This window comes from Prinia subflava, chromosome 6, assembly GCF_021018805.1.
Source record: "Prinia subflava isolate CZ2003 ecotype Zambia chromosome 6, Cam_Psub_1.2, whole genome shotgun sequence".
NCBI classification, from domain to species: domain Eukaryota; kingdom Metazoa; phylum Chordata; class Aves; order Passeriformes; family Cisticolidae; genus Prinia; species Prinia subflava.
The window spans coordinates 7,784,587-7,800,116 of NC_086252.1; the positions used below are offsets into that span (position 1 = coordinate 7,784,587).

General features: G+C 47.3%; 1 protein-coding gene across 5 annotated transcripts in view; it reads left to right on the forward strand.

Moving 5' to 3' along the window:
* The first annotated feature begins 1,183 nt into the window (after positions 1-1,183).
* FN1 (fibronectin 1) overlaps positions 1,184-15,530 on the forward strand; it is a 51,193-nt gene continuing 36,846 nt past the window's right edge. For 3 of the 5 annotated variants that reach the window (XM_063400091.1, XM_063400093.1, XM_063400094.1), the window contains exons 1-11: positions 1,185-1,409; positions 1,625-1,753; positions 3,176-3,313; positions 5,129-5,260; positions 5,380-5,517; positions 7,864-8,022; positions 9,375-9,566; positions 10,021-10,200; positions 11,686-11,862; positions 12,307-12,459; positions 14,238-14,366. In XM_063400091.1, the coding sequence (XP_063256161.1) occupies positions 1,253-1,409; positions 1,625-1,753; positions 3,176-3,313; positions 5,129-5,260; positions 5,380-5,517; positions 7,864-8,022; positions 9,375-9,566; positions 10,021-10,200; positions 11,686-11,862; positions 12,307-12,459; positions 14,238-14,366 (1,684 nt within the window). In that variant the 5' untranslated portion in view covers positions 1,185-1,252. Of the gene's footprint in view, positions 1,410-1,624; positions 1,754-3,175; positions 3,314-5,128; positions 5,261-5,379; positions 5,518-7,863; positions 8,023-9,374; positions 9,567-10,020; positions 10,201-11,685; positions 11,863-12,306; positions 12,460-14,237; positions 14,367-15,530 lie in introns of all 5 variants that reach the window. The other 2 variants (XM_063400092.1, XM_063400095.1) reach the window with 2 other exon arrangements.

Here is a 15,530-nt window from a genome sequence, read left to right on the forward strand (position 1 = left end):
CTGTGGGCACTCCTCATGCAGGGGAAAAGAAATTTCCTTGAAAACAGATACCTGACATCACAACTACGTGTTTTCCTGGAACAGAGCAGGCGCTGGATCAGTACTCTGCCTGCTGACAGGGTCTTTATCCCAAGAGTGATATTACTGCTTGCACGTCTGTGAAGAGAACACAGTGGGCTTGCAGGGAGTGGGACAGAGTGTGGTGCTCACCATGTTGAACAACTCTCATGGAGAGCTGGGGATGTTCACCTCAAAGTGCCTGGAAACACTGAAGGCTGCTTCACCCTCAGATTTCTCTGAAGAGTGGCTTTTATACCTCAGGAACTGCAGCAGACTTTTTAGATTAACCATCCCTTTGGCAAGACAAAGTAGGTGTGAGAAGCATGAAAAGGGTTATCAACACAACCCTTCTGTATGATCTGAACTTGGGTGCTGCTCCAGGCACTGTGTTCTGCTCACTGGCAGCCTGAGAGAGCCACACTTTCTGTGCACACTCTCAGCTTTGCAGTATTCCTTCAAACTAGGGAAAAGAAACCCCCACAAAGCAGCAGAGACGCCCATGGGGGGAAGATGGATGGAAGAGGTTGACAAAATTTGTGTACAACAGGGTACATTAGGGCATCACACTGAAGAACCTTCCACTTTATAAAGGTTCAACACCTAGTCTTTCTTTTTTCCACTTTTCTTTTGTTCTCAGAGTTCATTTCAGACAGCAAGAAATAAAGTCAGAGAAAGAGCGTGTTAAATTTATTTTTGAATGGAATGCAATGACACCGATTTTTCCACGTGAGGTGTGAAAGCTTTTAACCTCGAGTTCCCAGCAGTAGATAAAACATCCTTCAGCGTTTCTATTTCCCACCCGTATGTTACACCTCACCTTCTCCCCTGTGCAGAGCATTACCCCTCCTGAACGGAGCAGTATCCGCTTACAGGCAGCGCTGCTCCAAGGAAAAAAAAAAAAAAAAAGAAAAGTTTGCCTCTCCCCTCAAAAAAAGCCATTTTGTTCAGCCAGATGTTCTACAAAATGGCACGGCCGCTGTGCTTGAGGGGGGCCGGGCCTCCCACCCCGGCGGGGCTCGGCGGGGCGGTGGCGGCCCCCGCCCGGCCCCCGGCGGCGCCGAGGCCAATGGGCGCTGGGGCGGCGGCGGCCGCCTCCTCCCGCCCAGCCCGCCCTATATAGCGCCCGGGCAGCGGCGCCGTGCCGTCCGTCGGGCTGTCCGTGCCGAGCCGTGCCGAGCCCAGCCGTGCCAGGATGCCGGGCCGCACCGTGTGGCGGCTGGCGCTGCTCGCCCTCTGCCTGGGGGCCGCGGCGGCGGGGGGACAGCGCCGCGGAGCCGGCGGCAAGAGCCGGCGGCAGGCGCAGACCCAAACCACGTCTCTGCCGCAGGGCACCGCCGCGCAGGGAAAGCGTGAGTACCGCCCGCGGGCAGGGCAGGGCAAGCCGCCGGGCTGGGCACGGCAGCGCCCGTGGCCCCGGGGGCTTTGTCTGAGCTGCCCCTCGGCTCGGCGGACCCGCACACGTGTGCGCCCCGCGCCCCTTCCCTCCCGGCTGCTGCCCTCGGTAACGCCGAACTTTGCTTTCTCTTCCCTCTCTGCGTCCCCGCTCCTCCTCCTCTTCCCCCAGAGACCTGCTATGACAATGGACGGTACTATCAGATAAACCAGCAGTGGGAGCGCACTTACCTGGGAAACACTCTGGTCTGTACCTGCTACGGTGGGAGCCGGGGGTTCAACTGCGAGAGCAAGCCCGAACGTAAGTTGGTGGCCCCTTTTGTCTGCGTCGAGACCCCAGCGCGGCTCTTGGTGCCGAATAAGCCGAGCCTTGTACGAGTTAGGGCTGGCAGCCCATGTTTTCCACTGAAGCTTGGTACTTAGGGTCAGTTATGGGATCTACACTCAATTACACTGAAGATCTGGCTTGGGATTTTAAGAAATGCTTTTCATTAGCGATGGGCCTGCCACCAGAACCCCAAGCCAAACATCACTCATCTCTCTGGAGGATTGGATCTAAACATTAATTTTGGAGCCAACCTCTTCTTTATAATGAACTGAACTGACTCCTGGACTCGCACGGGGAAGTTCAAATCTGGAGTCACTTTGCAGCTCTGGCTCTGCTCTGTTCGATTGCTTCACCCCAACTTTTCATAGCTGTGCAGTGTCGTCAGCTTGTTTAAAAATATTTCAACTTACAACTTTCCACAGCCTCCTGGCCGTGCTGTGAGCTTTCTATAATTGAGTGTAAAATGAGATTGTTTAGTCTGTGCACAAAAAGTTTAGGGAACGGAAAGAAGTTTAAATGCAAGGTCTGCTGGAGGATGCGTCTCTAGGATTCGGTGTAGTTCATTTATCAGATGCAATCTATCTTATTTATTGGTCTGAAGCCACTGGTTTGCCATAATTCTTTTATGTTGCTCTGGAGATAGAAGAGACAAAAAACTGGCTCACAGTGTTCATGTAAGACAGATGTGAGCATCTCAGCCGTCTGTTCTGCAAGGTTTGTGTGCTGCTTGCCTCACGGCTGGAGTATTTTAAGGAGTACTCAGTCCCCTTACTCCACAAAAGAGGGTTCAATCTACTTCTCCTTCCCCTGCAGAGATTCCCAAGTTTTCCTTATGACACAATGAACTTTATCTGCCCAGCAGTGAAGAAGGTTTTTCTGCTCCACATCTTGAGTCTGGTGGCAGCACTGATGTTCTGTAATCACTTACCTATGCACGAGTGTGAGCAGTACACAAGTAGCGAACTTTGCTGTTGACTTTGGTGGGACTGCTGCAGAATTTGCAGTTAATCTACTCAGTTTTTGCTAAGTCAGAGCGAGGAGGATTAGCATGACAAAGCACACAGTTTCCAGGGGTTGTGAGCTCCCTCCTGTCTTTGCTCTTGGCTTCAAACAGCTGGCATTGATGCTTTCAGGCATGCCTGCCATGTGGTTCCCTGAGGGAGGGAAGAAGAGGTTGTTGAGCATCATGGGGGCCTTGAAGGGGTAAATTTTACCCAATTTCCTCTCTGCTGTTTCGTCCCATGAGGAAAGAGGAGACTGATAGGCATTTTTTCCCAGGAAAAAAGGGGTATCTGTGTGAGGAGGCAAAGAATGTGTTTCTATTGACTGTACGTATTACTGGTGTGGTTACATGAAGCTGATTATTTAATTTTTTTTGCTTTTCCTCCCTCACAGCTGAAGAGACCTGCTTTGACAAATACACTGGATCCACTTACCGAGTCGGGGAGACCTATGAGCGCCCCAAGGACTCTATGATCTGGGACTGTACTTGCATTGGAGCTGGGCGTGGGAGAATCAGCTGCACCATTGCCAGTATGTAACTAAGAGCCTGTTCCTAGAGCTATTGTTCCTTAGATCCTTATTTTCCAGAGCAATTTACACGATATTCCCAGTGCCTATTAGCTACAGTTGCACGGGGTTTAATCCAAAGCCCGCTAAAGCTTTGAAATCAGAAGTCCTTGCCTCATGTACATAAATTTTCACAGTCAAAACACAGGTCAAAAATTACTGCTTGTGTCCAGCCATACAGGCTAGTAATTTATTATGTACAAGAGTGTTACATCTTCACAGGTGCAATTACAAAAGTAGTTTTTTGATTGGGAAAAAAGTAGTCTGTTCTGCAGCTGGTGGGTCAAAGTAACACCATCAGCATTAATGGGACTACTCAGAATAAATGATAACAAATTAATTGACTGGCCACCTGAGAGCCAGTCCTTCATCCTCCAAAAATGTTGTTGAACACTTGTCTCTAAGGGAACTGGGATTTGCTATCCAGACAGTAGTGTAACATGTTTCTACAACTCCTTTTTCACTAGTCTGACCCATACTTTCCTCTTGCTCTTCCCTCTCTTCCCTTGGTCCTTTCTCTCCAGCTCCCCTTTCACGTCTCTGTCTGGAAATCCTTTCCTTATTGAGTCACTGAATTGTTCACAATTTCCCCTTAGTTCATAATTGGACTTTCTGTGAGCACAGAGGAAGATTGCTGTGTGTCAGGATTTTTATACTGAGATTTCAAAGTCTCTGAGGTACCTTTTGAGAAAAGTCTTGCTGTTAAAAGTATTCAGTTTCTTGTTTAAGACACACATGCAGATCCTAGTAGTGTTGCCACAGAGGACTCGGAAACCAGCCATCATTGTAGCATGGGAAAAAAATAATGCATTAAATCTAACAAGTAAAGCTGGAGCCCTTCTGAATTTAATGGCATTTTATTGGGCAGGGATGATAAGTGTTGTAAGAAAAAGAGTCAGTAAGGAAATTGCGAGTGTAAGAGCAGCCTTGTTTCCTCATCATCAGCCTGGTTTAGAGCTCACTGGAGAGTCTCACTGACTGCAACTGGCTTTGAATCAATCTGCAGAGCTCTGAGATTCTCTGCTTTCATAAATGAGCCCACAAAACATTTTACTGGCTCTTAATAAATGCTGGGATATGGTGTTTTTTCTTTCTTTCTTTCTTTTTTTTCTTGGATTCTTCCAAAGAAGCAAACGCTGTGTTTGCAAACTGCCCTGCGCCATGCTACCCTCCCTCAGCCAGGGCTGTGCCTCAGAGCTGTGAGGAAGGAAGGAATCTGCCTTTCCAGGGCAGGCTCTCCAAACCCCAAAAAAGGTTTGATTTCCCACTGGGCTGTCACACCAAGCACGTCTTTGCCCTCCCCGTGCTGTCCTGGCTGCCATCTCCCTCATGAATGGCCTCAGAGAAGCCCAAGTGGCCTTGCCCCAAACAAGATGGAGGCAAACCCTGTCTCACCAGCCCTCAGCCTGAGAGCAGGGTCTGAGGGAGGAACAGCACCTCACCCTCACTGCTCCCTGGCATTCCCTTTTCACCAGCCAGGGAATTTTAATTTTCACTTTGGCTGTTGTTTGGAGCGTGGAGAAGTTAGCTGAGGACAGAGGACAGGGCCTGGGAAGCACAGAAAATGGTGGACACTGGCAGGAAAGGGCAGATGCCAGTGGGAAATGTTAAGCACCCTTTTACAGGCTGATGTCCCCCCTCATTCTCTTCAGTGTCCCTCCTCCTTCTTGCTGCCCCTTACCCCAGCTGCCCCCCTTTGCCCCTGGCCAGATGGCCCTTACCTTGTCGTCACTGTGCTGTACCAAGGTGCCTCACCTTGGCCTGCCTGTCTCACCACAGATCGCTGCCATGAGGGCGGCCAGTCCTACAAGATCGGCGACACGTGGCGCCGGCCCCACGAGACGGGCGGCTACATGCTGGAGTGTGTGTGCCTGGGCAACGGCAAGGGCGAGTGGACCTGCAAGCCTGTGGGTAAGAGACTGCTCCTTCTTTCCCCTCAGCGCAGTCAGGGCGTGTGGGCCCTTTCTCCTTGTCTCCCCTGAGGTGTGGGAGTGCCCTGGCTGGGCTCTGATCTGCTTTTCCCCTCACAGCCGAGCGGTGCTACGACAACACAGCCGGGACATCCTACGTGGTGGGGGAGACGTGGGAGAAGCCCTACCAGGGCTGGATGATGGTGGACTGCACCTGCCTCGGTGAGGGCAGCGGCCGCATCACCTGCACCTCCAGAAGTAAGTGCCGGCCTGCAGCTGCCAGCTGCTCTGCTTTATTAATCTTGCTTATCTTTTTTGATCATTGTCTTATTTACTTTTCATTCTTCGTGGGAAAGTTGTTCCTTTGTCTGCCCTGTGCAAGTAACAGTAGTTAGAGAGGGAAGGACAATTCTCTGGGGAGTGAAGAGGGGGGAGAGGCCTGTGTGGTGCCCCAGTCACCATCTGCAGCCTGGGACACACTGCATCAGTGCTGGGTGCCTGCATTAATTGGGGATTTAATCTCATGCAGAGAGAAAGGTTTAAGGAATCTGTATATTAGCTGAGCTGCAGCCAGGCATCTGCCAGGAAATCAGAGAAATTGCTTGGCCCACAAAAAGGCAGAGAGTTTAGCCTAGGATGTCCATTCCTGCTTTCAAGGAGCCTTCTGAGGGACAGTCGAGTGGTTTTTAAGTTAAATACCCTTTCCAACAGCAAGATCTGCAAGATTAAAATATTTCCTTCTTTCTGTCTGTTACTGTTTCATTTATATGTTAGCTAAACTAGGGTTTGTTTTGCCTGCTCTACCACCTCACCTATCACTTTTCTCACCCCATTTCCCACTCCAGCAGCACAGGTGACTTTTTTAAAAAGCTTTTGCATCATTGAGGGACATTACCGTAAATACTCCATTTGATTTGTATTTGCAGAGCAAACAGGACTTTTAAAACCCCAAATCTTGCTTGTTTATTGACCTTGTGTTCCAGTCCTGTTAGCTCCACCACAGAGCTTACTTCTGTCGCAGGTTTACACCAGTTGCCTCAAGAAAATTTAACTTTGTACCTTACGCCTTGGTTATGCAAGGTTTGACAACTCTTCTGTAGCCTTTCAACTGCTTCATATTCAGTTGCCTTGGGGCACACAAATAATGGATTTTTGCTGATACACACAGCAGACCTGTAAAGAGTAAGACACTAAGGAGGGTGGAGGGTTTTCTATTAAAATAGAAGACCTGGAGAGACTTGGTCAAGAAATAAGCTATAAAAATCAACCCAGCCGTGACAATATTAAGTCTGTTAAAGGCACATGGGGAAAAATCATTAGCTGTCAAATGGGAATGAATAAAACAGAATGTGTTGTTTGTGAATTTTGGAGGACTTATTATTACTAATAAAATGTATTTGGCAGTAGCTTTCTTTCCATAACTCAGGTCTGTGCTGTTGTATCATGGGGGAAATTGCAATATAAGGACCTGTTCATTTTTCATTTTGTTTTCCAATTACATTTAAATAGAGAAATTCAAATTTATGTATATAAAATGATACCTCTAGGCCACAAAATGGCATTACACTTCAAGTGTGTGCTGCTGTTATGTGTCTTTTATGGCCAGCATTTTCCAGAATCACAGCTGATTGCTTCAGTGACATTTCAGCTATTCATTGAGAAGAGTGTTCATAAGACACATTTTTTTCACATTTGCAAGATTGCATGATGAGTACCTCACCAATTTACCATACTTCTGGCAAATGCTCAATTTCTGGTCATTCTAGCACTGTGAATCAGTAACATGTTTTCTACATTCACATTCTGTCCCGTGTGCTCTCTCAGTGGCAATCTGGCTTAATGCATATGTCCTTCCACAGTTCTTCATAAATCCATGTTCATTGATCCGTGATTATATTTGAGCCACTGTATCAAGTTTTCCTTGAATAAGAAGGTAAAATGTTGTAAGGGAGGAAGAACTAGTTAATCCATGTGGCTCTGGCATCCAGACAAAAGTAGTTTGTTGTGCTGTCCTTTGAACCCATTTGCTCAATTCATCGGGGGCTGTGGGTTATTAAAGAGATTTAGAAAGTCTGGTACTCCTGGTGTTACTTGAGCAGCTTGTGTTAACTTCACTGCAGCTTTATGGAGGCTTCTTTTGGAAGAAATGGGATTTTGTGTGTTGCCCTCAAACAGGTTTTAGTCCTTTCCAGATGAGAGAGAGCCCCGAACTTGAGCTGTGCCCTGTCTATAGTATGAAATGACCAAGCTGCAAAGACCCCTGTGTGTTTTTCTTAAAAGAAAAAACAAGGGTCATTAAAACAATTTTAGCTTTAAAGGTGTGTATAAGAACCAAGTGAGTTTAGAATGGCTTCACAAAGTAGCTCATTTTGACAATGGCTGCCAAGTGAAAGCACAGTTCTGGAAATGAATGGAAATCTTTCCTTAGGCTAAAGCACCAGGATTTTGGGATGCTGTCAGCCTTTGCAGCGTAGTGCACGGAGGAATTGCAATAGTGGGCCTTTAACTCAGATGAGCTCGTTTGCTGGAGTTGTTGGAGTGCTGGGAGCTGCCTGGTGAAGCCACCCAGTGCAGCCCCAGCTGAGAGCTCCGTTCCTCACGCAGATCGCTGCAACGACCACGACACCAAGACCTCCTACAGGATTGGGGACACCTGGAGCAAGAAGGACAACCGTGGGAACTTGCTGCAGTGTGTCTGCACTGGGAATGGCAGAGGGGAGTGGAAATGTGAGCGGCACACGTCCCTGCACACCACCAGCACTGGTAAGTGGGACAGGGAACATAGGGAAGGGGAATGGCACATTTTTGACAGGTTAGGACTTGAAGTCGAGCTGTTCCATCCCAATTGAAGCATTTCAGAGTCTTGTCTGGGAAAGATGAGCGTCAAAGAGGGTCAGAGTTCAGAAGATGCTCCTTGTTTGTGCATGTGGAGATAAGGTTGATTGGTACCTTGTTTCCATGCACAAATGGGGCTGGCACGTACAGATGGGATTGCCTGCACAGTCACAGGGCAGTAAATCACACCCAGGGCCCTGCATTCACAGGAATTATCTTTGTCTTGGGAGCATGGCACTCCAAGTTAATGTTTGAACTTTATGTATTCGCCTCAGGGTAACTTTCTTGACATGTCCTTTATTTAAACCCCACTGAGACCATCTGGTTTCTTTGACATGATAAATACACCTACTAATGGCTCAGCTTTAAAAACCCAAAAATGTCAAGGAATGTATACAATGCTGTTTAATGCATGTACCTGAGATAGCTTGTAATTTTGGCATGAAATATTACCTGGTTTACAGGTAGCATATATTTTGTGCTTAAGGTTTAAATCTTCAGCTCCTAAATTCTTTTTTTTGTCATTTTAAGGATCTAGGTTTCTTATCAGTGAGTGCAATGTAGAACTTCTGTTTTCTTGCAGTGCCTGCATTAAATTTTACTTGCTAAATGACCTTTAACTGTTTGGTGCCATCAAGTTAAATTAAAACTCTCAGAAGGTCTAAACTTCAAAATGTGTAACACTTCAAGGGTGCCAGTATTTTGTTTCCATTATTACTTCCCCTGTTTCAGCAGAGCTGAATTTGTGGAGGTACCTGTGGGAGTCATTAGCAAAAATTTATGTGATGTAGACAACAACAAGCCTCTTTGTCTCTTAGTATTATTCCAAATGATAATGTGCCAAAAACTGTGATTCAAAATTCAAAAATTGCTGACTAAAAGAATATATTTTAAAGCTTGTTCTTCTTGTTTTTCAATGAAAAATTCAAAATTAATCCTTTTTCCCTTACCTCCCTATTTCCTTGGTAATCTTTATTCTCTTGTCACCGATCTTGATTTTTCTATTGTACATTTCCTTCAATTAATTAAAAGAATTGCTCTCTAAACAATTTGTATGAAGAACAGTTTCTAAAGCCACTCTGCAGGGTTGGAAACCTGGCTTGGTCATTAGCAGAAAGGGGGAGTTGTTCTTCTGATTTTGAAAACTTGCTAAGTGGAATGGTTAAGCCACGTCCCGAGAAGCTTGAGAGCGTTTTGTGATGGAGTGCCTGAAGTTTTATTATCTCAGCATCTGATGGCAGCTTTCTGCTGCTGAGCTTTGTGTCCCTTCTGTGCTGCAGGCTCTGGCTCCCCCAGCATCACCAACGTGCAGACGGCGCTGTACCAGCCGCAGCCCCAGCCACAGCCCTACGGCCAGTGCATCACCGACAACGGCGTCGTCTACTCCGTGGGCATGCAGTGGCTCAAGACGCAGGGCAGCCAGCAGATGCTGTGCACCTGCCTGGGCAACGGAGTCAGCTGCCAGGAGATAGGTACGAGTTGGTTGTGCCTCTCCGCTCCGCTCAGCCCTCCAGTGCTGTGGTTTAACTTCCAAGTGGAGCCCTTTGTGTGCGTGTCAGAAATGTCTTCTGGAGAAAGGTGCAAGCGGGGGAAGAAATTGTTTGGTTATTTGAAGTGTGGTTCGTTAGGGCAGGAGCGTTTCCCAGTGAGCTATATATAACCTGCTGAGGGGAAACAGAGCCCTTGGGGAGCAGCATTAATAACTTTATTCAAATGAAGCTGCAATAATATATGTTTGGAAAAGAATGTGAAAGAGTGGCACAGCTGTGGAGCTGTCTGTTGGTGTGTATTGGCCTGGCTCCATGGCAGCCAGTGTGGGTTCCCAGCAGCCAACCATTTGACCCAGAGGGGCTGTTGCTGTTTTAGAGCCTTGAGATTTGGGATGGCTTTAAAGCGCAGTCTGATGCTGTGATTTTCCTGTTGAAGCCGTGACCCAAACGTACGGTGGCAATTCTGATGGGGAGCCCTGTGTGCTGCCTTTCACCTACGACGGGAGGACCTTCTATTCCTGCACCACTGAGGGCCGCACGGACGGGCACTTCTGGTGCAGCACCACTTCCAACTTCGAGCAGGACAGGAGATACTCCTTCTGTACTGAGCAGAACGGTGAGTCCTTCCCAGAGGGTCTTCACAGGCGTGGGACCCTGCTGTAGGGATGGAGGAAGGAGCAGAGGACACAGGAGCAGGCTGTCTGACCAGTTCCAGCAGTCTGGAAGGCTGCCTGATGACAGAGCACTTGTATGTTCTTTGTGTCTTTGGAAGTGGCTACAGATGTACCCTTGGAGTCCTGTTCTCTGTCCTCTAAGCTGACTGTAGATTGGGAGTACCTAGTCATGGTGGAGCTTTGGCCCAAAGGATGCTTATCTGTGGCTTTGCTCGGGTGAATTGCCTCAAGCAATGCCCATATTAGGCTGCAAAGAGGAGGATATCTGTGGAGTACAGTTTGTGCAGTCCTGTCACTCCCTCCATGCTGGCTATCTAGCCAGGCTGCCATATATAGCAGTGATTTTTGGTCACTGATCAAGAGCTGGGGCATGACTAAGGCAGCAGCATTCCCCCTTGTCTGTGGATGGTCAGTGTTCCCTTCACAGCACAGATCTGTCTACCTGTGTGGCTGCACTTCTGGAATGACTGTCAGACGTCCATGGAGCAGTGTCCAGGCAGCTTCTTGGGATCTGACCTTGGAAAGAATATTTCATGTTGGGTTGGACTCGATGATCTTGGAGGTCTTTTCTAATGATTCTGTGATTGTGTATGTTCCCACATGAAAATACTGCTTCTTACACTGCATAGACACTTTTTTTAAAATTCTGTTCTATTCTGGTTGTTCTTTTCCTCAACAAAGTCAAGCCTTTCTCTGCAGGGTATGTAATACTTTCTTTTTAAAAAAACCAAACAAATTAACCCCCCAAAAAGCACCCAAACACTGTCCCTGTCTATGCACACATCCATGTTTTAGAGAGGCTTCTTGTGATACACTGTGGAAAAGAGAAATGTGATATAGAAAAATCTCAGTGTCTTCTTGTTCTTCAATATTTGCAAAGCAGAGTTGCTCAAGAGGTGATTAGTTCAGGTAGATTACAGCTCTCTTTCCACTGCTGCTTGCAAAACATGAAGCTTCCAGCCTGCAGAGAGGTTTTGGCTTGTCCTGTTGTACATAACAGAACTATAACCCTTTCCTGAGGGTGAAGGCTTCCCTTAGAGCTGAAGGGCACCACTGGGAAATAGCTCCAGTGAGATAATACAGGTATGCTGAGAACTGGGAGTTTATTTTATTCCCTGGGCCTTGCTAGAAGGGATCTGCAAAGCTGCTTCCCAAACACAGTAAGCTTTGGTTTTCCCTGTTTCCTGGGAATTCCCATGGCTGGCTCTGCAGCTTGTTCCAGAGCAAAGCTTGAACTGAACTGACCTTGTGCAAAGCTTATGTTTCCACAACTGAATTAGTTAAAGCCAAGAAAAGAGGCCTGTGGATTATACACAGGGCACACGTGGGAAAAAGCAGTGCTAGTGGTTTGTTTTCCAAGCTCTTCCATGCATGCTAAGAGAGTGCAGGCTGCATTTGCATCTGTCCTCTTTCTGTTTTTTGCACAGTTTTGGTCCAGACACGTGGTGGCAATTCCAATGGTGCTCTGTGCCACTTCCCCTTCCTGTACAACAACCGCAACTACACCGACTGCACCTCCGAGGGACGGAGGGACAACATGAAGTGGTGTGGGACCACTGAGAACTACGATGCTGACCAGAAGTTTGGGTTCTGCCCCATGGCAGGTAAGGCTGAGAGCTATCCAGGGGTTGTGGAGCGCCTGTGTGTGGCTCTTAGAGCTGCAAAGGGAAGACCTCTCTGTTGTTGGTCAGATACTGATGACTTCCAATGAGCTGCAGCTCAGCCCAAAGTGCCCCTTAAGGCATTTCTGGAGTTTTGTTTTGTGCTTTTTTTCCCCACTGACCAGCTCTAGCAGAGATTTAGGCAGTGCCAGGAGAAGGTGATTTTCATTGCTTCTTTGCTACAAGACAGTGGTAGGCATGCTCTTCAGCTGGTGCAAACTGGTGTAGATCTGCTGGAGAACCTAAATTGGAGTGAGTGCCTAAAATGTCCTTGTTCAGATGCAGAAACCACTACCTGGTATGAAGGGGCAAATGCAAATGGTCTCAGTCCTCAAAATCTTGTAAATTCTGGCCTCATAAATACCCTCTTGCTTTCTTCTCACCCAGCCCACGAGGAAATCTGCACAACCAATGATGGTGTCATGTATCGTGTTGGGGACCAGTGGGATAAGCAGCACGACATGGGCCACATGATGAGATGTACCTGTGTAGGAAATGGCCGTGGAGAATGGACCTGCATTGCCTATTCACAGCTCAGAGGTACTGATTCTCATGTTGATATCACCACTTCAGTCTCAGTGGGAGGTGGGAGAAATTGGTGTTCTTTTGTCATTGTGGGCTTGAGCCCACACTCAACAGCTGCTGTTTACTCTTTGGAGTAGGAGGGGGATTTGGGGAGCTGTGAAGTTCTTGTCTTAGTTATGTGGTGGAAAAGTATATTCCAGCCTTTGCAGGCTCTCAAGCAGAAGCAAACCTTGATTGTCTTGTTCGTGGTATCCCTCCCTCCTTTTGTCTGCATTTAGGAATTGGCACCACTGTGACTTTACAGAGAGCTCAGTATAGGCACCTCCCCACTCAAGAGCAGACAAAACTCCAGACTAGTCTGAAGTTTGAAAGCAGAGCTGTTCTGTTTTATTGTTCTGCAGTGAAATTTTCAATTCCTCTGTGCTGGATTAGCCTTTTGCTGGCTAATCTATATGAAAAGCTGGCAGGAAAGCGTGGAGATTACTCTTATTTATTTACTCATTTGTGTGAGTGGTCCAAGTGGAGAAGTACTTAAGCAATACCAAAAAAAGAAGACTTAAAAGCACAGACATTTGATCATCCTACAGCTAGCTCACAGCATTGGCTTCATGTCTGGAAAAGGCAGGGGGGTTGCTGTCAAGAGGCCAAGAAAGGACTGTTTAACACCACTGCTGAAATGGGATATAATTTATAGAGAAAGGCTCACTCAAGGGCTTTGGAAAGGGTTTTTTTCATGTGTTCCCTTCAGAACAGTGTGAAAGGCACTGCTGAAAGTTCTGGTCTGTGCAAGTTCTGTTTCCACTTACACAGCTAGTTCTCTGCAGTTCCCCTCTGGAGCTGAATTGGCCTTTCTTGATGAGGAGAGGGTAGAGATACTTCGCTTTTTCAGAAGGCAAAGGTTATCTGAGTAGAGCTGTTTAAATACAGCAGCCAGACCTTGGTGCCTGCAGGAGAGTCTGAGCTCTCCTTGGTTTATCCTGATGCTGTGCCCGTGGTGTGGGAAAATATCATGGGGAATGAAAGCCTGGGCTCACTTCCCCAAGGACAGCTGGTGCAGGATTGACTCTGGACCTGAGCTTGGGTCCCACTTAACAAAACAACTTGCTTCTGGGCTTGTTTTCATGTTTGTTTTGTCTTTCTGCTCCTTGCTGTGATTAGACTGGTTTTAGGAATTCTGGGCCAGATCCCAGATGGACGTTGAATCTCACAGAGTGATACCATTGTACTAAGGCATGGGGTCTGTGTTAGGAGGGAAGAGCAGACTGGTGGGCACCAGCAGCATCTTGTGTGCATGAAAGATCTGCCTCTGCCTTCAGAATACCACAGAGGGTGGCAGAGATACCCAGCAGCATAACATCACGAGGATGGCTGTACTTCTTCATTGTATCTTTATAAATCTGGAGCAGCCCTTTTCTCCTTGTGTGGTGGCAGTGATTTGAGGCTGAGGAGTTTCAGCTGAGATGTTCCTCAGAGGAGATGGTTGGAGAGTCAGTGTGGTGGTTTAGATTTTTGTTCACACGTGGAATCTGAAGGAACAGCAAGGCAGTTCTGTAGCTGGATTGTCCTTTTCTGCAAGAGTTGCTTATTTGAACAGTGCTGGTAGATGAACTTGGGAGCAGGGCTGTGTGTGCAGCACTGTAAGGGTCACAGATTACAGGAGGGCTCCTTTCTGGTCTGGATGGAGCTGGTTGTGCTCAGTCTGTGTGCTGATCAAGCAGGGGAATGACGTTCCAGGCAGCAGGGTTCTCTCTCACTGCTCAGACCTGTTGCTGATGAACTGTCCTCTCCCCCAGACCAGTGCATTGTGGATGGCATCACCTACGACGTGAACCAGACGTTCCACAAGCGTCACGACGAGGGGCACATGCTGAACTGCACCTGCTTTGGCCAGGGCCGGGGGAGGTGGAAGTGTGACCCTGTTGGTGAGTCACTGGCTGGCCCCACTTGCCAAACACCCTTTGTGGCTCTGTACAAACTGGCTGTGGAATGGAGGAACTGGGGTGTGAGTTTGGGCCCAGTCTCTGTCCACTTTCTGTCCTGAATTGTAGAAAAGCAAAAATAGAAGCAACGATGCATTTGCTGGAGGGTAAGTGAAAGGGCATTTGTTAATTTAAGAACGTATGCTTGGGTTATCACACCTGCCACAGAAGAACCAGGACTGTGGCGAGCATGTGCTGTAAAATGTAGCAGGTTGTGGTAGCAGGGCAGTCAGCCCCAGGCTGTGGTGATTTGGCTGGGTTCTGGTAGCTGAGCTGTCAGCTTAGCAGGGCTCTCAGCCTGAACACTGATAAAACATGCAGCTGGGCACTGATGTTCTCTTTCTTTTATCTGTCCTTAAATCTTTGGGAGTTTTCTCCCTGAACCGAGGAAGAAGCACCAGCACATATTAGCTTAGCTTGGACTGAATTGATTTTTTGGCTGCCCTTTGTTCTAGCAAAGAGGGAGAGCTCAGGATGAGAACATGTGTGTTAATGGTGCTCTGGAGGTTAGCTAAAACCAGCATGGTTCTCTGCAGGAGTGAGATTTCCTGTCTTCTGCCTCCCCCTCTTCCCTAGCAAACCTTGACTGGAAGATAAGACCTGGCTGTTTGGTTTGCAATTACGAAGTCCAAGAGAGCTTCAAACTATTGCCAAGAATATTAGAAATTACTAGTTGTGAAGCTCTGCTTTATTTACAGTAGTGTCTGTATGTGTTTACTCAAGGAACATAGACCATAAAGCTCCTGTAAAATTACTAGTTTGAAGGAAGGGGTGTGGGGGATGATTTCTGCTATCTGTATAGGTGCAATTAAAGTTTTAATTTTGTTAGCTCTCTCTAAACAAAGCTCTTATTTATCCAAGCAAACAATGCTAGTTCTCACTGAAAATTTCCATTGAGCCAGGCATACATGCAGCTGTCAGAGTAAAAGGTGGACTGAAGTGCTGTACTGTGCTGTATTTACACTAGTTAAGCTGATTTCAGGATCTGATCTATCCCCCTTTGGTTTATACAGTGGTAAATCTGGAAAGATTGTGCTGAAAATAAAAACATTTGGGGGACTATTAAAGCATAAATGGATTCTTGAAGGCAGGAAGAATTTTTGCCTT